This window comes from Littorina saxatilis, linkage group LG5 (assembly GCF_037325665.1).
Source record: "Littorina saxatilis isolate snail1 linkage group LG5, US_GU_Lsax_2.0, whole genome shotgun sequence".
Classification (NCBI taxonomy): Eukaryota; Metazoa; Mollusca; class Gastropoda; order Littorinimorpha; family Littorinidae; genus Littorina; species Littorina saxatilis.
This window is the reverse complement of record NC_090249.1, coordinates 33,500,203-33,520,184: the sequence shown is the minus strand read 5'-3', so window position 1 is coordinate 33,520,184 and position 19,982 is coordinate 33,500,203. Positions and strand designations below refer to the sequence as shown.

The following is a 19,982-nucleotide window of genomic DNA, read 5'->3' as shown; positions in this document are numbered from 1 at the left end:
CTACATACCTGCAAAATATTACAACCGCCCATCAAGCTTTAAACTGGCGCTACTTCTAGCGACACCAAACAGATCAATATTACTTAGACTTGCAACCTTCATCATGAACGCGTTTAAAATACGCAGTGAGTGGGGACAGTGAATATGAGATATTGCACGATCTTGTTTTATGTGTATGCTATTTTTGCTGCTTTCTGTCGATTGCTTAAAAAACAGTAATAAAGTTTTGTCTTTTTTGAAAACGTTAATGTGATGCTATGTATCAGAGATGCAACGATTATGCATATAACTGCTTGCAGATTTGCGTGTGAAAGGGCATGTGAAGGGATAGATGGAGTGATGAATAGATGGATGACGGATGAATGGTTGGACAGTCAGACGGTTGATTAGATGGATGGAGGACGGAGGGACTTGAGATGGATAGAAGGATGGATGGCTGGATGGATGGCTGGATGGATGGATGGATGGATGGATGGACGGAAAGAGGACAGAGAGACATGAGTGAAGTGCGACAGAGACTGGATTTTGTGCTGATGCTTACTGTCCTTTTCCAAACGTTTTGCTGTTGTAAATGCCTGTTTCCACAGTCGTCATGTCGACTGTCATTACGATGATGATGATTTATTTTATTATGATTAATATTACAATGATTATTTTTCATGAAGCATGAATGATGAAAATGTGTACACCCCGAATTGAAATGGGCCCAAGGCCCAATCAATAAACCATCCAGACTCCAGACTCCAGACTCTCTCTCTCTCTCTCTCTCTCTCTCTCTCTCTCTCTCTCTCTCTCAGTGTCAGTCAGTGTTTCGCAGATCACGTTAAAAGCACCTGGACACATTGCGTTTAACACGATGACCAGACCCTCACCATTTATCTAGTTCGTTGCAGCCTTGAGGATTATACCTCATTTCTATTTTTGCACAAATTTTTTGTTGACACATATCCCAAGAATGTCTTCGTGGAAAGAACATAAACGTAAGAGCCTATTGCAATGAGATGTTTGCGGTATGAATAGACTGCGCGCACACAAGATCTTTCACTGAAGCATTTCACACGGACGCATTTTTCCTGTTTCACCAGACAGTGGTATGACGGATGTGAAGGACCTGGTTGGGGAACAAGAGGGCGTGAAAGATTGTCTGGATGAGCTGATCCTTTCGCCTGTAGTCAAGGCTAAACCGGCAAACTTTGTGGACCTGAATGCAACCCAAGATAAAGGTATGGCTTCGTCCGCCAAATTTCATTTGCTTTTAAGAGTACGCTCATAAGCCTAGCTTGTTGTGCTCCATGTTCCTTATTTCATGTATGCGGTAATAGTACCAATGGAATTTATTGAATAAACTTGTTTAAACCAAAGGTATGGCTGATTTACTGATAAATGCTATCATCCCATGAGCCAGCAAGTTCACAACTTAATGCCGATTTTTCACTTGTCTGTGTTTACTATAAAGATGTAACATTTTACGGCTTATTATGCATCATATTGACACGTGTTTTCAAGCGTGACCAAAAACTTACTTGTAATATTTAGCAGGTTTGCGAGTAGCCATGACAAAACAAAGAACACGGCTTTTTCAACAACGTGTTTTGAGGTTTGTGTTTTACGCCCGTGAAGTTGTCACAAGTGTTCTCATTTCCAGTTTTTAAGCAAGTGATCTGAAGGTTTCCAGTCATTCATTCCGATCGGATTTAAATTCGAAATATGCAGTGAACAGTACACCAACTACAGACATTTAGTTTGTAAAACCCAGTTTCACCACATGTATAACTTCACTATAATCGGCCAGGAAGTAGCTTCCTGTGCGCTCCGAAACATCTTGGTTATAAGGGGACAACGTGTATGTCCCTTTGTGGGAGGTAACACAGGGACTTTTGACAATATATTTACAAGTAAATATGTGTTTCAGAGGGGAATGCGAGTGTACCGAAAGTTCTAGAATCGCCATTGTACATCCACACGGCTTCTTCGTCACCTCTTCAGTTTGCAAACAGCTGCAGGAAAAGTGCAACCTCTCTGGAGCCTTGGTCGCCTCATCTTCTGTGTGCCGACAGGTCATATGTTGATCAGTTTTATTAGCGAGGACACACACACATTCCACACACACACACAAACACACGCGCGCACACACATCGGACACAGACACAGACACAGACACAGACACACACACACACACACACACACACACACACACACACACACACACACACATACGTGTATAAGGTCACAAATGAGGACTTGCTAATACACACATTCACACAACGGATAGTGCGTTTGTAGTGCACTTGCACTACAACGGCACTGGGCGCAGTGCCGTTGTAGTGCACTTGCACTACAACGGCACTGAGTGCAGTACTCGCTCCGGCATCGACGAATTTTACACTAAAAAAGGCACAAAATTTGACCTATTTCGTCGCCTATAGAGGACGGAAAGAATGTCATTTTGAACATTGTTATGACATTCTTTCCGTCAAATTGAGGCATGTACTTTCAGGAAATATAGTTGAAAAAAATGGGGAATTTTTTGGCATCCCCATTTTTGAGTCACTTGAGAAAAAGTGACTCTATGTAATCGGTCAGTGTTAGTCTGTCCGGCCGGCCGTCCGTAGACACCACCTTAACGTTGGACTTTTCTCGGAAACTATCAAAGCGATCGGGCTCATATTTTGTTTAGTCGTGACCTCCAATGACCTCTACACTTTAACGATGGTTTCGTTGACCTTTGACCTTTTTCAAGGTCACAGGTCAGCGTCAAAGGAAAAATTAGACATTTTATATCTTTGACAAAGTTCATCGGATGTGATTGAAACTTTGTAGGATTATTCTTTACATCAAAGTATTTACATCTGTAGCCTTTTACGAACGTTATCAGAAAAACAAGGGAGATAACTAGCCTTTTCTGTTCGGCAACACACAACTTAACGTTGGGCTTTTCTCGGAAACTATAAAAGTGACCGGGCTCAAATTTTATGTGAACGTGACTCATTGTGTTGTGAATAGCAATTTCTTCCTGTCCATCTGATGCCTCATATAATATTCAGAACTGCGAAAGTGACTCGATCGAGCGTTTGCTCTTCTTGTTTTCAAATTCTCCATTTGTTACCAAGTGTGTACAGATTTTTTCCTCATTTGTATAGATGTACACGCCCACACAGACACACACACACACACACACGCGCACCTGCAGAATCTATACTTTTGACAACGTACTTTGCTACTAACAGACGTCTCTTTCATCAGTCCTCTGCTGAACGGTCAAGAAGCGGACAAACTTGAATCAGCGGCGAGACAGTTGGAAGCGGCTTTTGGTGGAATCCAGAGTCTCAAGTTTCGCGGTTTGTTATGTGTTTATCCGTCTCCTCACATTTGTCTGGTAGTTGAACAATGAACGGTGCGACATATGGACGGAACCAAAGATATATTGATTGATTGATTGATTGATTGATTTGAATATTCAAAGTATAATCTAAGCGGATGCAATTCAGCTTTCCCAAATCGTGAATGTGTAAGCTAAATTCAGTTAATCAATTAATCAGTCATTCGGTCAGCCGGTCAGTTGCTTGGTTGGTTGTTTAGATAGCAATTCGGATGGCTGGTAGTTGATGAATTATTGAGGAAGTGAGTGAGGAAGTTAACAAGACTGACCTTATATTTGGCATGCACATTTAAAATAAAGCATATAATATATAATAAAATAATAATATTTGTCATTATTGCACAGAACCAGAAGTAGGCACCCAGAATAAGGAACCCGAGAGTCTACCAGAAGCGATCACGAACGCCCTACACCTGGCCAAGTCTGTACACTCTGGGGGTAACCTGGGACGCCTGGAGCTAGACCTCACCTGGGATGTCACATCGGTCACCCCGAACCTTCCCCCTCTCACCTGTCCAGAAGATTTGACCGTGGCGCGAGCGGCGTCAGAGCCAAGGCCAGTGGAGTGGACAGCGTCGTTAGATGTTGAGACCATTGAAGCTATTGTTGAACGAGAGCTGGCGAAGAAGTCTTCCAAAGATGCTGAAATCGAAACCAACACGAACAATACGAGGTCATTGCAGACTAAAAGTACCCAGAATGATGCTGATGGCGAAGACAGCTTCGATTGCAAGATGGAGTCTGGTAAAAAGGTCAAGGAGGGGAGCTGCGCGAGAGAAGAAGTTGTCTGTGCTTCTCAGTCGTCTTCAGCACGTCCTCTTGTGCCGTTAGTCAGTGTAGCGAGCAACGAGTTCATAGAAAAAAACGCAGTGAAATCTGCTTCATCGGCTCCTTTGGGTTATTTGGCACGGGATAAACGCTATGCTGAAACTGATTCCAGTGTTCACTTTAATCAGGAAAAGCTCGTGCGTCCAGTCGTAACAGACAATGTGTCCAAGCAATCATATCAGCTAGTCAACAGCGCTGCACAAATTCCCCTCAGAACATCCAAACACTCTTATCCGCAAGAAAAAGAAATCCTACAAAATCCCACCGAAGAAGGGCAAAGTCCACATCATCTGTCAATAGAATTAGCCAAACTATGTCAACGTTCACAAGAGAAGAAACACAACACCTTACTTGATACACCGGTTTTTCTTTCAACCACAATCCGTAACAGTTCATCTTCATGTCCACAAAGTCTCCAACCGCCGGCTGAGCCAGTTTCCACCTGTGACAAACTGCCTCCACGCGATGACAACGGTGACAGTTCTACTAACAGAGATGTCGGGCAACCAATCAAGCCAAGGGACAGGGTAGTGAAACATACTGCTGGTCATAGCTTACCAGGGACGGAGGCTGAAGAACCGACTCCACAGGGCTTCCGTCTACAGTTAGATGATGAAGACATTGTGCTGGGATCAGACTTCTCCTCCGACCAGGACAAGTCACCAGGTACATTTTGACATCTAATTTATTGTAAGACGTAGTGAACGATGTATTGCTCACAACATGTTGCCGCGTTCGGGTTGAGTTCAACCTCTAATTTATTGTAGGACGCCATGCAATGCGTATAACTTACGTCACTTCTAGTGGCTGCCTCGGATGAGTATTCTGTCAAGACCAGATGAAGATAAAAGACTTTCAGGGAATGACGTCACTTAATGTTTTTGCAAAGAGTGAAGATAATGTTCATGTTGCACTCCTATTTCGTTCTTTCTAATGTCAATTCTAAACTTAAGCAAGAACGAATTGCTTGCATGCATGTCTGTTGGTGCTCCTGTCTGTCTGTTGCTGTCTGATAGAGTTTGTTTGATAGCAGAGTTAAAACTATGTACTTGTTCGTTCATGTTTGTAACTCATTGTTCATACGATTACAATTACCACCCAGACATGGTTGACAAGCCATGCAGTGAGACTGCGCACGGTGGGGCTGGGAATCATTCTTTTGATCCTGTGGATCATTTTCTGATGCTGCGTGACGCCAGAACTGCCACCAGCACCCTCAGCAGTGACGTCATTAAAGGTGATGTAAGAATGAACGTCATGAAGTATAGCAATGATGACCGCAACAATAAACAATCCTGCTTGATTTCTGAATGTGAACATACCACAAAATAGAGAGAGACAAAAACCGGGTATTTTTCTAGTTTCATTACCGATAACGGACAAAAACACAATAATAACAAGAAAACGTGCATACATGTTGACTTTTATATTTCCCACTTTTGTCAAAATGTTTTAAGGGCGATTTGTCCAAATTTTTCACGATAGCAAAAAAGCTTGCAATAATCCTGGATGCCTAAATAATGCTTGTTGTGGACAGGTCATACTGTGGTAAAACCAGTGCCCAGAACTCAAGGCAGAACCAACCGTCACCCTGGAGTCATCACGCCCATGTCTGTGCTTCCAAGAAGTGTCGGTGACAATGAACAGAGATTTGTCTCCGTTTCTCTCTCAGGTGGGTGTGCTGAACCATTTCTAAATCACGAGTAGACTTCCGACATTAATGGTAGGTTTACTGAGTGCACTTTAACTAGTAATTTATCAAAGATGCCTTCCTTCTCGGTGCACCGTCTTGCAAATCCTCAGTTATCTCCAGTTTTTTTACTCAGGATAACAACATCCTTCCACTTGGACACACACTATAAATATGAAGCCTGAATGCTTTCTGTGCGGAGTTGTTGCCTCTCTCTCTCTCTCTCTCTCTCTCTCTCTCTCTCTCTCTCTCTCTCTCTCTCTCTCTCTCTCTCTCTCTCTCTCTCTCTCTCTCTCTAACGCCTTTTGATTTCCACACTTAGTATTACGTCAAAGATATGCTGTGCATTGTATATTCAACATATTTCTGCTGTACTATTGCTACATGTTCGATTGCTACCAGCTTGTATTTATAATTACCTGCATAGTATGCATAACCATTTGATTTTATGAATAACCACATATGTATGCTCTTCATGTCTCATCTTCATCATCATCATTATCATCATCATCATCATCATCGTCATCATCATCATCATCGTCATCTTTATTGTCACCTGCTGAAGTTTTCCGACCTCCTTTTGTTGGTTAACTTTTTAACTTTTCAATTTTTAATTTTTTAATATATAATTGTGTGTCTATGCGTCCCAAGGACAGATTGTAAGAAAAGACGTAGCCTTAAATCTTAATCCTTTTTAAATAAAGTTCAATTCAATTCAATTCTCTCTCTCTCTCTCTCTCTCTCTCTCTCTCTCTCTCTCTCTCTCTCTCTCTCTCTCTCTCTCTCTCTCTCTCTCTCTCTCTCTCTCTCTCTCTCTGAATTAATTTTGCAGATTGACGTAGACGTTAGTTGATTATGAAACTACTTTAGCAAAATATTCAACCCTGCACAGAAAGCGGTTAGGACGTAGGTTTTTGTCCAAGAGGATTTTCTTATCCTGTGCAAAAGCAAGGACAAAATCGTTGGTGGCTCACGTGATTGTCAACAGTGGAAGGAAAATCAATCATAAGGAAAATCAATCAATCAATCAATAGGAAGCTTATATAGCGCGTATTCCGTGGGTACAGTTCTAAACGCTTGTCGAAGAGTTGTCAACACAGGACTAACAAAGAAACTAACATCTACAGACGGACACGAACCCTATCACACACTAGCAAACCCTGATAAACATACAACAAACAACTGTTTAACAACAATGTACACATCAATAGCTAGGTCCAAACAAAATAGTATTAAGCACAAAGAAAACACCTCTCGCAGAGCACAGCACAAGAATGACTTTTGGGGCACAACACATCACGTCGAACATGCAAGTCGCAGCCAGCTACGGGAAGAACTGAGTCTTCAACCTACTCTTGAACGCGTCAAGAGAGGGGCTCTGGCGAAGCTCAAGCGGCAGGGAGTTCCAGACGGAGGGGCCCGCGGAGGGAAATGCACGCTGACCAGCAGATGCGAGTTTCGAGCGAGGGATGTGAAGGCGGAGTGGGTCAGCAGCAGAACGAAGGGGACGGTCGGAGATCTGGGTGTACAGGTCCAGGGAGGATTGAAGGTACTCGGGAGCAGAGTCGTTGAGACACTTGTAGACCAGAGTGGACAGTTTGTAGGAGATTCGGGTGTTGACAGGGAGCCAGTGCAAGGAGCGAAGTAGGGGGGTGATGTGGTCTCGCTTCGTCTTCCTCAACGTCAGGCTGACAGCAGCGTTCTGGACTCGTTGTAGGCCATGAATGGATGAGGCGGGGAGGCCAGCCAGAAGGGAGTTGCAGTAGTCCAGACAACTGAAGATCAGGGAGACAACCAGCTTGACACAGGCGTCGTGGGTGAGGTAGCGACGGATGGAGGCGATGCGTCGTGGGTGGAAAAAGCAGGTCTTGATGATGAAGGAGATGTGTGTCTGCATGGAGAGAGTGGAGTCCAGAAAGACGCCAAGGCTCTTGACAGCAGGGGAGAATGGAACAGTCGCGTCATCCAGCTGGAGGTCGGTCACAGTGAGGGAAGCAATCTTCTGTCGTGTTCCAACGAGATGGGCCTCCGTCTTCTCACTGTTCAGCTTCAACTTGTTCTCAGTCATCCAGTTCTTGATGTCAGTGAAACAACTGGAGATGGATCCCAGGAGATGGTCAACGTCCTCCGGCTTGGCGCTGTTCTGGAGCTGCGTGTCATCGGCAAAGGAGTTGTAGTTCAGGCCGTGGCGTTCGATGACCAGGGAGAGTGGTTGGGTGTACAGGGTGAAAAGGACAGGGCCGAGGACAGACCCTTGTGGGACGCCGAAGCGGACAGGGACAGGCTGAGAAGAGAACGAATCAGTGGTGACAGTCTGAGAGCGGTTCTGGAGGTAGTTCCGGAACCAAGAGATCTAGAGGGCGGTGTCGTGAATGCCGAACGTGGAACTGAGGCGATCGACGAGTAGCTGGTGGTCGATCGTGTCGAAGGCCGCGGAAAGGTCCAGCAGCACAAGGGCAGAGACGAGACCGCTATCTGTTGCGTTCAGGAGGTCCGTGGTGATTCGCAGGATCGCCGTCTCGGTGCTGTGGTGAGGGCGGTACGCTGACTGGTACACTGGCATCAGCGAGTTCCGAGACAGGTGGGCGCTCAACTGCTCCAGGATGATACGCTCCAGAAGCTTGGAGAGGAAGGGCAGGTTGGACACAGGACGGTAGTTCTTCAACTCGTTGACGTCAAGGCCGGGCTTCTTGATGAGTGGGCGGACAACGGCAGACTTGAAGCAGTCGGGAACGACGCCTGTGGCCAGGGAGATGTTGATGATATCTGTGATAGACGGCAGGAGCTTGTCCAGACACTTGGTGAAGAGGAAGCCTGGTAGGGGGTCTAGCTCGCTAAAATACCTTTGATTAACGTTTCTCATGATGTTTCCGAGCAATGGTTTTCTGTCTTTATGTACTCACGATAGCCTACATACATCCTGAAGCCGGAGAACTGTCAATTTTCGCCAGTCTAAGGTACGATAACAGCCTGTAATTTGGTTTACAACTAAATATTTTCAAGCATTTTTGACAAACCATTGGACAAAAAGAGCAGGAATTTGAGCTTGAGCATATTCTAAGATCTGTGCCTTGACAGCTGTTGATTCAGCACCTTTTCAGCCACTCTCATCTATTGCACTGAAGTTGATTTATGAAAACAAGTCGACCATTTGTATAATATTCTGCTGTATTTCAGGACACTTTCTGAAAGCTCTACAGGAGATCACCAGCCAGGCCGATCCTCACCTGCAACAGTTGAAAACAGAAGGCGTTGTTACCCCAGACTCTTCCTTCCTGTCTTTGAGGCCAGACTACATACGATACTTGCTCAAGGACAGAGCCAAAAAACTTGAACACGTGCAGCAAGGTGGGTTTTTGACGCTTTGCTTACTGTGAAATGAAATAGTGCTAGGTATTCTTGTTGAAGTGTTTTGCAAGAATAGTGCAATTACTCGTGTGCGAGTTTCTGCTGTATAGCAACTTCCTTATAGTCTTCGTATCACCAGGTACTAGAGCAAGCTGAAAACTATGTTGGACAACTGCTGTCATACCTATGCAAACGCATGCAAAACACGCGCATGTACAAGTACATACGCGCTTCAGACACAATAAAGTGGCGTCTCGATGAAGACTTGTCTCTCATGTTGCAGATGACTGTTTGAACTTACTGGTTAGGACACACACCCACGTAAAAAGACAACCAGACAACCTTCCAAAGTATTTACCCTGGGACGATGCAAATACATACACACAAATAAACACGTGTAAAAAACATTGCAGCGCATACCCACCAGTTTAACGTCTAGCCATTTCTCAATGTTGTTGTTTCAGATGAATGTGAAGATGAAACGTACAAGCACATTGTTGGGATCCATGTCCTTCGCTCAGCGGCACATTTATTGGAACACTGCTGCTTGGAGTCTGCCATTGTGCACCTTTCATCCATGCAGGATAAGTATCCTGCCATCACTGGTAGGTGGAAATCTCCGTGTATATAAGAGAGAAATGAGATTTAAAAAATTGCATAACTGCCCCTAACTGCTACTTTCCCCTCCATCCACGGGAAGTTTGCCCTCCCTTTTATCCGCCACGTGTCACTCTCTTCCTCCATATTCCCTACAGTAAATCGGGGGAAAAACAATGTCGTACAAGAAGGCGGATGTATTAAATTCGAGGGTCTTAAAAAAAAAGGCTGGGGGAGAAAAGGGGTTCACTGTATACCTCTTGCACCCTACCCTGTTGCAGGTACCGTAGAGGGGCTGCGCAAGGCTCTGTTCCAGCTTCAGTTCACTGCCCTGCAGAGCGGTCAGCTTCACCCCAAGGTGGCCGCTATCTGCAGGGAGATTCAGCAACACAAGCACGCCTGTCCAGCACTGAGGGTAAGGTGACATGATTATGTACATCATTGCTAAATCTGGCTTCAGATTTACTATACAATGATACTAATTTTTCTGCTAATTCGCGGGTTTATCAGAAATTTTAAAATGAGAAACAGAGAGAGAGAGAGGCAGAATGTAAGAGAGAATTTTTGAAATATGAAACCGCAATAAATGTGTTCACATTTGTGTCATACTGCACCGTTTGTGAAAGGAGGCTTCAACAGTCTTGTACCTGTGCACCATTACATCAGAATGGCCCAGGGTTGTGATATATATATATGCCGTGTGGTTTAACACTGCACCATTGAAACAAATCTCTTGATTGCTTAGGTGAGTGAATTCCGAATTTGAAAATGGTATTCGGATACGTTTCCAGACGTTTCCAGACTTTAAAGAAAAAGTCAGGTCGAATCTTTTAAAGATGTGCAGATTTATTGGCTTTCCGATGCATGAAATGCCTAAAATTGTGTCAAAAATCTATAAAATGCTCTGATTTTCAATGGGCTTTGCTCCCTAGAACGCTAACAGGGGCGCTACCTCTTTACCCTGGTGTTCTATTTTCCAACTTTTATCAATCAATCAATCAATCAATCCATTCATTATAATGTCCTGTGTAATACAAAGAACATGCATAATGTACCGGCTTACACTCATCTCAGAATCACAGATGAAGCACTGTGCATTCTTTCAGTTAGAAAGTATGTCGGTGGAAAGAATGTGGTTGGGTTTTCACATTTCATACAGTAACTGTGGATGTGATATGATATTGCTGGTGTCGAAACAAGACGATGTCACACATGGAATTCTGCACATTATTTTTGTTATGAACAGTTTGTCTATTTTGTATTCATTTTTTGGGGGGAGGGGAGGGGGGGGGTATCTCAGTTGGTGTGTGGTTGGAGTATTGTGACGGTTGCAGATGTTGGTGGTGTTGAGACGTGACCAAGTGACGTTGGCGAAAGTGCTACAGGCCGCCATCAGCATAGACGGTACTCCGACAAAGACTGCCACTGCTGCTGATGGAAGCTGGTAGGCCCTATGTTAGTGTGGTGTTGGGAGAGGCAGATGAAGGAATGAGAAACTTGTCTGTCTGTCTGTCTGTCAGTCTGGTTCTGTCTCTCTGTGTGTGTCTCTGTGTGTCTCTGTGTCTCTTTTTGTATCTCTCTGTCTCTGTCTCTGTCTCTGTCTGTCTCTCTCTGTCTCTCTCTGTCTCTCTCTCTCTCTCTCTCTCTCTCTCTCTAGCTCTCTCATGTTTCCTACCCGTCTACCTGTCTGTCTCCCTCCCTCCTCGTCCAACCCCCTACCCCACACCGCCCCCAACGCCCGGTCCTCCCTCCCCCCCCCCCCCCCCCCCCCCCAACACCACTTTCGCTAGGTCACCCACGACTACCCCAGCTCACTTTCTCTAATACTTCTGTGTTCAAGGCCGGAGGAGTGCGATTGCCTGATCACCTGGGAGCAGACAATAGTTAACAGCTTGGCGCCTTGCTGCACACTTGTAATGGAGTTTGAGGCCGACAAGGACTCCTCACTCAGCAAAACCTGTCAGTCGGAGGACATCAGCTATGTGGGTCTCTCCACCACGGAGACACACTGTCGTCAAGGTCAAGGTCAGACCCCCCACCCTCCCTCCCTCTCTAGGCGAATTTGAGTGTCGATAAAGATAACAGAGATTTGAAGGAAGGCTTGAATTTTTACTTAAAAAGATGACTTTCGATATAACAAAACTTCAACTAAAGTACCGTTTTTCTTTATGTGTGTACAGATAAAGTGTCCAATACACAGCCGGCATATAAAGTGACGCCATCGGATGAGAACTGTGTCACCGTTGTCGGATCAAAAGAACTGATCCAGCACCAACAGTTGCTGCAACTTCTGGAAACAAGGTATGTGTGTTGTTACATCGTATTCATCGTCAACACTCCATCATTTCTCCTGATACTCAGATGGTTCTATAGCTATCATGGAAAAACAAGCGCAGGATTGGTATGCAAATACTGAAACAAGAGCAAGTGCGCTGTCAGACACACTGAGACACATACAGACGGACGGACGCGCGTACACACACGCACACGCACACGCACACACACACACACACACACACACACACACACACACACACACACACACACACACACATATGTATATAATCACACAGCGGCGTTAGTGATGCTAGTACATGTCGTCAGATTCGATATTCCTTTAACCACAGATAATTTAGGTGGTGTGCTAATTCAAAGTACCACATTTTCTCTACTTTTGTTTGTGCAGACACAACGTGATGGTGATGAGAAGAGACTACGCCAGCATTGGACTCACGCACTACCCCGACGTGTTGGTGAACGTGCACCGAGGCGCTGTGCTGTTGCACGCTGAAGAGCTGAGGGAAGAGGGAGGGCTGGAGAGACTGACCGAGAAACTGACCGCACTGGGTCTTCCGCTGTCCACGGTGTGGATCATTGTGCACTCTCTGGGTGATGCCAACAGGTACCTTACAGGTGTAGTACTGGATAATTGTGACTGAGGCATGTTTTGAACGTGCACAAAGGTGCCGTGTTGTTACACGCTGAAGAGATGAGGGTGTGCTGGAAAAAATAACAGCGGCCTGGATCCCTGTGCACTCTCTTGATGATACCAACAGGTGAGTTATCAATTGAAAAAGATGATTTGATCCGGTTTTGCGCTGGGTGTTCTCTTCAGTACGCATGCATTTCTTTCTTTATTTGGTGTTTAACGTCGTTTTCAACCACGAAGGTTATATCGCGACGGACGCATGCATTGTCTACCAGCAAAAGTGTTAGAGTGTTCTACCATAGCAAACGGCTTAAATGATGTAACTCTCATGGCTTTCCATCCCAGACTTTGCAAGAGAAATTCAAACTAACAATAAGATATACCCAAAACCAAGCTTGCATCTGTTCGGACGAACGTGCGTATGCATGATGTGTGTCGAATTGTGCACATGCGTCGTGTACGAGTACGTGCATGCGAAACACTAGTTCTTGCCTGCCCATATGTATTATGCCTGGACGTATGTTCGTCTGTCTTCCTGTCTGTTTTTCTGTCTTTCTGTGTGTATTTTGGTCTGTCGGTCGGTCTGTCTGTTGCAGAAGCCTGTTTGAACGAAACACGTTGAAGAAGCTCGTACAGCTGCAAGCCCTGATTGCCAACCTGTCGGCAGCGGCTAAAGGATTCACAGCAACATACAAGGTACGTATTTGGTTCACATATTCAATGATGCAGTTGCTTTATCCCTACAAGACCGGAACTTTAAGGCTGAACGCCTTGACAACCACAGAGTTTTATCCCAGAACCAATTCCATGAGGTCTGTCCAAAGGTAAATGAAGTAACAACAAAAGTCACTGGAGTTTGACCAATACCTTTCGCATAATTTCAGAAAACATTAAAGGTGGAAAAAGTTAGCTAATGGGCGAAAGATTATGTGTTCATTTATCATCGTACGTGTTGCAAAAACAAAATTGCATACCATCGTTATAATGGTTTTATATTAACAAATCATTTTTATTATATTTGTGAACACGTGTTTTAACATGAACTATAAGCGACAATTTTATGGGCATGATTGAATATGATACATCTTAGTGATATTTTTACAGATATTATTATGTAGAACACCCGGTGAGGTAGCATCCAACCTGGCTCACCTGGCTACGTCATCGGATTCCAGCGGTGGGGCCGGTACAGGTCCGATGTTAGGGAATCTTCACCTGCCATCTGAAATCACCAAAGTACGTATATATCTCATTAGCTAATTAATTAGTATAACTGTTTCTGGTCTTGTATGTGGGCAGATGATTTAGGAAGTCGCACTATTATTCTAAATGCTCAAGAGAGTGTGCCTATTGTCGCTCACTCCTGCAAATGTTCGTTGTTCTTTATTGTCGCATTTCTATCAGCTGCGGAAAGATATTACTGGTTTATTTTCGATATGTTTGACGGTGAAAGAAAGTACGCCAGCATTGTCGTTAGCTTTTGTTTTTACTCTATTTCATTTACAATTTCAGGAGGAAAAATTCCTTCTGGGAATACCTTGTCTGAACTCTTTCAGGTAAGTGGCTGGAATCTGACATAGCCGGGTGGAGAGGAAGGGGGGGGGGGATGTTTCAGGTAGTAAGCAAATACAAAGTACTTGATCAACTTTCAAATAAACGGACTGTTATTCTGTTGGTAATGTTAATCTTATGGTCTCAGATCCTAGCAAGCAAAAGGAGAGATGTTTTTTTGACACACTATAACTGTTGTTGTTTTTTTTACACTTTCTTACTTAAGTTAAAACAATTGTAATCCAAAACAAATAGACTAGTAACCTTCCAACTGAAGAATAAACAAGAGGCGAAGCCTTCAAGGCTCACGTAAGAAATCGACAAACAGTAACACAAACTCAATCACTCCGTCACACATACACACACACACACACACAGTAAGCATAGGTGACACTGTGCAAGAAAGCGAGACACTAGATCTAGATCTGTCTGTCTGCATGTAGCCTGTAACTTACAGGGACACGACTGCCAACTAGTCTCGGCCCGCTCAAAATAACAATGACCGAGACTTTCAGTAATTCCTTCGCGTGACGTCTAACCCTCTTACGCCATAATGTGACGTCTTCAAATGTTAAAGTTTCTACCACAGACATACACACGCACACACGCACAGACAGACAAAGTTACGATCGCATAGGCTACACTTACGTGAGCCAAAAAACGAAAAAAGTTTGGAACGTTTCGTTCACAAGAACTGCTACAACCATCTTGGGCACATTCTGAGATAAGTCTTTAGTGGTGTCTCTTGTTTGTCCACTATAAAGACCGTTAGGTCGAGGTTCTTGTGAACGTGTTGCAATGCCACTACGCACTTCTTTCAGGTAAAACCATTTTTGGCCTGTGGCATGCCTGTGCATTGATCTGAATTAAACGTGACTCAAATTTAACCTTTCTTGGGTTTTTTATTTAAAAGAATGTATAAATTTACAAAATTGTATTCCTGTCTTCTTTTAAACTCTTTGCAGCTGCCACTTAATACTGTCAAGGGCTAGGCTAGGTGAAGCGTTGTCCATGTCACGTGAACAGCTGCACTCACTTCTGCCTGAACTAACTGACAGTGTCTTTGAGGTAAATGCAAACACTTAAGAATATAACTCTCGATCAAGTTTCTATGCTGACACTATGCTAATTGCATTTGTTCAATGAACAACGACATAATACACGCACACATGTACTCACACTCCTCTCTCTCTCTCTCTCTCTCTCTCTCTCTCTCTCTCTCTCTCTCTCTCTCTCTCTCTCTCTCTCTCTCTCTCTCTCTCTCTCTCTCTCTCTCTGTTCCTGTCCGTCTCTCTCTGTCTGTCTCTCTGTCTAGCTGTCTGTCTTTCACTCTGTCTATGTTTCTGTCTCTCTCCCTCTCTCTCTAGCGCGCAATGTATCTCTGTTTGACTGTCTGTCTGTCTCTGTGTGTGTGCGTGTGTGTGTGTGTGTGTGTGTGTGTGTGTGTGTGTGTGTGTGTGTGTGTGTGTGTGCGTGCATGCCCCCCACCTAAGACTGGATATGTCAAAGAAGCTGTACTGCATTTGATCATTTACTATTAGCTCGGTCCAAAACAAAACTGACTCATCCCACTCACGTTGCAACTCTCACGCTAATCGCCTCCCTCTCGCAGAACCTACACCGCGTGGTGAGCATGGACAGAGGTCTGCAGCTAAGACCACAGCAACCCTACGTCCATCAATCTCAGTCCAGTCATGAGTGGACAACGACAGAGCAACCTCAAAGCCAACATTACAGCAATTCCAGCCAACGCGCAGCACAACCATACACAGACCGAGCTGCGTCCAGCCTGCGCAGTGCAGATCTTGGCTCTCCTCTTCTTGTTGGTTATGGAGATCGGTCTGAAATGACGAATGACTTTGACAGACAAGAAGCTAGAAGGACTGGGCTTTTCCCAGGTGAACATTCTGACTTTGTGTCGCCAGAGGTTAGTCAGCAGCATTATGTTGTGTCCTCATCTTCCAGTGGTCACCACATCAGTGACCAGCCAACCCCGTTTCTACTGCCTAACGCTCAGCAGTCTGACGCTGAACGCTCTAAGGCTAGCGTTGCAGGCTATTACAAGAGATCAGAAACACAGCAGACTGTTGACGACACAGCCCAATCATCCGTTTGGCAGAAAACACGGATGCAAGATTTTGAGGCAAGATCTTTCTACAATACTGGAAATCCATCTGGACATGGCACCTTGCGGGATGGTTCTGAGGGCAGAACTCTCCAGAACTGTTCATTTGTTCAAGGCTTTCCCGACGAAGTGGATCGTTGGTCACAAAAACAAAACTACTACCGTGGACAGAGTAGTAAACAGAACTATGATGCAAATCCAAAAGCTAGTAGCACCGACGGATCATTTCAAAACGAGGATTCGCGTTTCGTGAGTTCTTCAAATTGGCATCAACAATCACACCAAGGCACCAGGTTGAACAGGCCTCTGACAGACGCGAGAAATGGCGACACCGGTCGAGCTTTGAGTCATATCAGTGATACCCTCAATCATGGCATGATAGAGGGAAGGTCAGAGCATCTGATATCACAAAATGACTTTCCAGGGTCGGTGCAAGGTCTTCCATCTCACTCTCCTCAACACAGCCAACACAGTTCGCTATTCCATAGTCCTCAGCATGATTTCAACATCCCAGACGAGTTCAGGGGGGTCTCAAAAAGCTGCGATGGTGATCCCTTTTGGTACGAACACCCCCAATACTCCAAGAAAGGTTTTGGCGTTGTCCCCAGCAGAGGTTCTAGTCTGAATCCTGACCAAAGATTTGAGGAGTACTCAGCTATTTCTGAAACAACTCGACAACAAGCCAAAGCCAAAAGTCTGCTTCCAAAGAAAGACTGGAGAGAGGACTTTAATTTTTCCGAACACCATGACAACAACAACAAGAACAGCAACATTTTGTCAGACTTCTTGCCATCAATACCTACCCGCCACGAAACTGCAGGGATGCCTGCTAGAAGGGCTGGTGGTGATGTTTACAGATCAGCTGAGTTTGGCAAAGATCCGACCTTCGCTTCCAGTCAGTTTGTTCAGCCACTGCCAACGTCTCCCATCTCTTCTTATTGGCGGGCAAATCAAGCAGGATACGAGAGAGATAGAGCATCAGATTACCGTTTATCTGATGTTTCCAATTTCAGCGTGGAATCACGAGACAGCCATCAGCGTGCAGCTGAAAACTCGTATTCCAGATGTCCAGCAGCTTCAGAATACCGACATGATCCTGCAGTGGCTGATTCGAGAAGAGGTTCAGCCTCAGATAGGTTTGCAGATGAAACCTCATATCATCGTATGCCTTCAGTCCCAAAGTCTCAAAGCTACGGAAACTCAGACAACGTTAATGATACGTTGTTGTTGAGCAGATCTCCGTCTGAAGTCACCAGATACCAGAGACCATCAGGAGAGTCATCTGTCTACAACAGGCAGAGTGACGGCAAGGAACTTGGCCCGACAGAGCGAACACAAATGTCCACCGATAACTTCTCCACTGGGTCTCGGCCCTCCTTTAGCAGTTGGTACAGCAACGCAGAACAGATCCCGCCACAAGTAGACAGAAGAGAAGACTGTGAAGAGTCTCGCTACTCTGGGTCTTCTTTCAACGACGACCTGGCGGCGACGACTCGGCGTCTGCTGGCTGGCCGAAGCAGGTCTCCTGGGTTTCTGTACAGCAGTCATCGCTCTCAGCACCACAGACCTCGCACCCCCACACACCGTATTAGTATCGGTCTGGCCCAGCCGCTTCGTAGGGAACAGCAGTCGCAAGGTAAGACTCTGCATCTTGCTTTAATTGCTCTTATATGTTTGTGTCTGAAGGCCGGGCCACCGTGACTCTGTCTCAAAAGCACACGATTTTCTTTTTGAAAAGGAGGAAAATTACGTCTACGTCTCAACCTTCTCTCAACGAAGTTTTCAACCCCAAACAATCAGCTTTTGTTAGTACCTTCCTAATACCATCTTGTAGATCACCATAGACCGGCCATAAACGCATCCCTCCATTTGAAAATCTACAGCCCAGCTGCTCTTTGTGCAGAGTGGGTTTTTTGACTCACATGCGAAGCAAAAGTGAGTCTATGTACTCACCCGAGTCGTCCGTCCGTCCGTCCGTCCGTCCGTTCCCCCCCGTCCGTCCGGAAAACTTTAACGTTGGATATTTCTTGGACACTATTCAGTCTATCAGTACCAAATTTGGCAAGATGGTGTATGATGACAAGGCCCCAAAAATCATACATAGCATCTTGACCTTGCTTCAAGGTCAAGGTCGCAGGGGCCATAAATGTTGCCTAAAAAACAGCTATTTTTCATATTTTTCCCATTTTCTCTGAAGTTTTTGACTCACATGCGAAGCAAAAGTGAGTCTATGTAGGGGAGGGTGGGGCAGGTAGGGTCAAAAAAATCCTTTTTCACTCTCATTCAAAGATTAACCAGTGAAAACATTTCAAACAACTTTTTAAGAAAACTTTAATCCTTTTGCAATACAATAATTCAACATTCGAAAATAAATCGTTCTAATCATGAGAGATAAACGATAAATAAAAAGGTCACCAAAAATACCCAACCTGCCCCACCACGGGGCAGGTTGGGTACCCCTGTGGGGAAGGTTGGGTCAACTTGAGAAAAACAGCTATTATCCTGCCAAAATAAAGGTAAATTAATAAATTGACTAGCTGAACGATACCACAATTAACCCGTGTATATAATTGAGATATGAAAACAACCAACCAAACAAAGAAGAACAAGAAAATTGCCAATAGTAACAACTTACCAAAAACAAACACGAAGCAAAAAATAATATTAAAAAACATCAATGGAAAATAACATAACTTCGCATGTCTGTGCGTGTTGTTATTAAAAACATAACTGAAATAAGAGGTCAGGGTTGAATACAAATGGTGCCGTTGCTGTTGCAATAAACAAAACCTGTCATTCTGTAACACAAACAATATTTATAACTCATACACATGAAAGGCACAGTAAGCCTCCCGTAAACCATCACAGAGCTCCCCAAGCGTCTACATACAGTACAAGCATACTTCCATTTGAACGCTCACCGAACGGGAACATCCTGGCTGCTTTCTGTCGAGCGTGAGAAATTTTCAAAGAATTTATTTTCGTGGACTTGTTCCTCTACAACAATGGCGCCTCGTTTTGGTGCTGGACGGCTGTTATGAATATTCAATACCGGAAATCACGCCCGGACAGTAAGCCTCCCGTAAACCATCACAGATACTGTCAGGCTTTTACACACAGTACAAACACCCTTCCATTTGAACGCTCACCAAACGGGAACATCCTAGGTGCCCTACGTAAAGAGCGAGCAATTTTTAAAGAATTAATTTTGCAGATTGTCTCGAACACTTTTGGACCCATCCTGAACTCAGGTCAAAAATGAGTTACTTCCCTTTGGGTCTCATTCTATCGATGATTATCAGAATGTTTTTGGACCGTGGTGCGTTTTTGCGCTAGACCTAACTTTTAAAATCTAAATAATAAATTGACAGCTTGTTACACAAATATTCTTACAAAAGAATTCTTTTTTCATCAAGACAAGATCAGTAAAATTCGAAGTTGTGAAAGTTTGAAAAAAGAAAAGCCCTGAAGCAGGGTCACGCAAGGGTCGTAGCAGACGACGGTTTATGCATATCGCCGTTCCTCTCAACAGTCA

General features: G+C 44.5%; 1 protein-coding gene across 1 annotated transcript in view; it reads left to right on the top strand.

The window, feature by feature from the left end:
- Nucleotides 1–19,982, top strand: part of LOC138966927 (uncharacterized) — a 30,750-nt gene that overhangs the window by 5,325 nt on the left and 5,443 nt on the right. The window contains exons 9-26 of the mRNA XM_070339327.1: nt 1,086–1,223; nt 1,913–2,057; nt 3,244–3,338; nt 3,725–4,873; nt 5,310–5,444; nt 5,745–5,879; nt 9,075–9,245; nt 9,710–9,850; nt 10,124–10,257; nt 11,177–11,286; nt 11,683–11,867; nt 12,023–12,143; nt 12,529–12,744; nt 13,368–13,467; nt 13,876–14,007; nt 14,284–14,327; nt 15,288–15,390; nt 15,935–18,083. Of these exons, the coding sequence (XP_070195428.1) occupies nt 1,086–1,223; nt 1,913–2,057; nt 3,244–3,338; nt 3,725–4,873; nt 5,310–5,444; nt 5,745–5,879; nt 9,075–9,245; nt 9,710–9,850; nt 10,124–10,257; nt 11,177–11,286; nt 11,683–11,867; nt 12,023–12,143; nt 12,529–12,744; nt 13,368–13,467; nt 13,876–14,007; nt 14,284–14,327; nt 15,288–15,390; nt 15,935–18,083 (5,403 nt within the window). The remainder of the gene's footprint in view (nt 1–1,085; nt 1,224–1,912; nt 2,058–3,243; nt 3,339–3,724; nt 4,874–5,309; nt 5,445–5,744; nt 5,880–9,074; nt 9,246–9,709; nt 9,851–10,123; nt 10,258–11,176; nt 11,287–11,682; nt 11,868–12,022; nt 12,144–12,528; nt 12,745–13,367; nt 13,468–13,875; nt 14,008–14,283; nt 14,328–15,287; nt 15,391–15,934; nt 18,084–19,982) is intronic.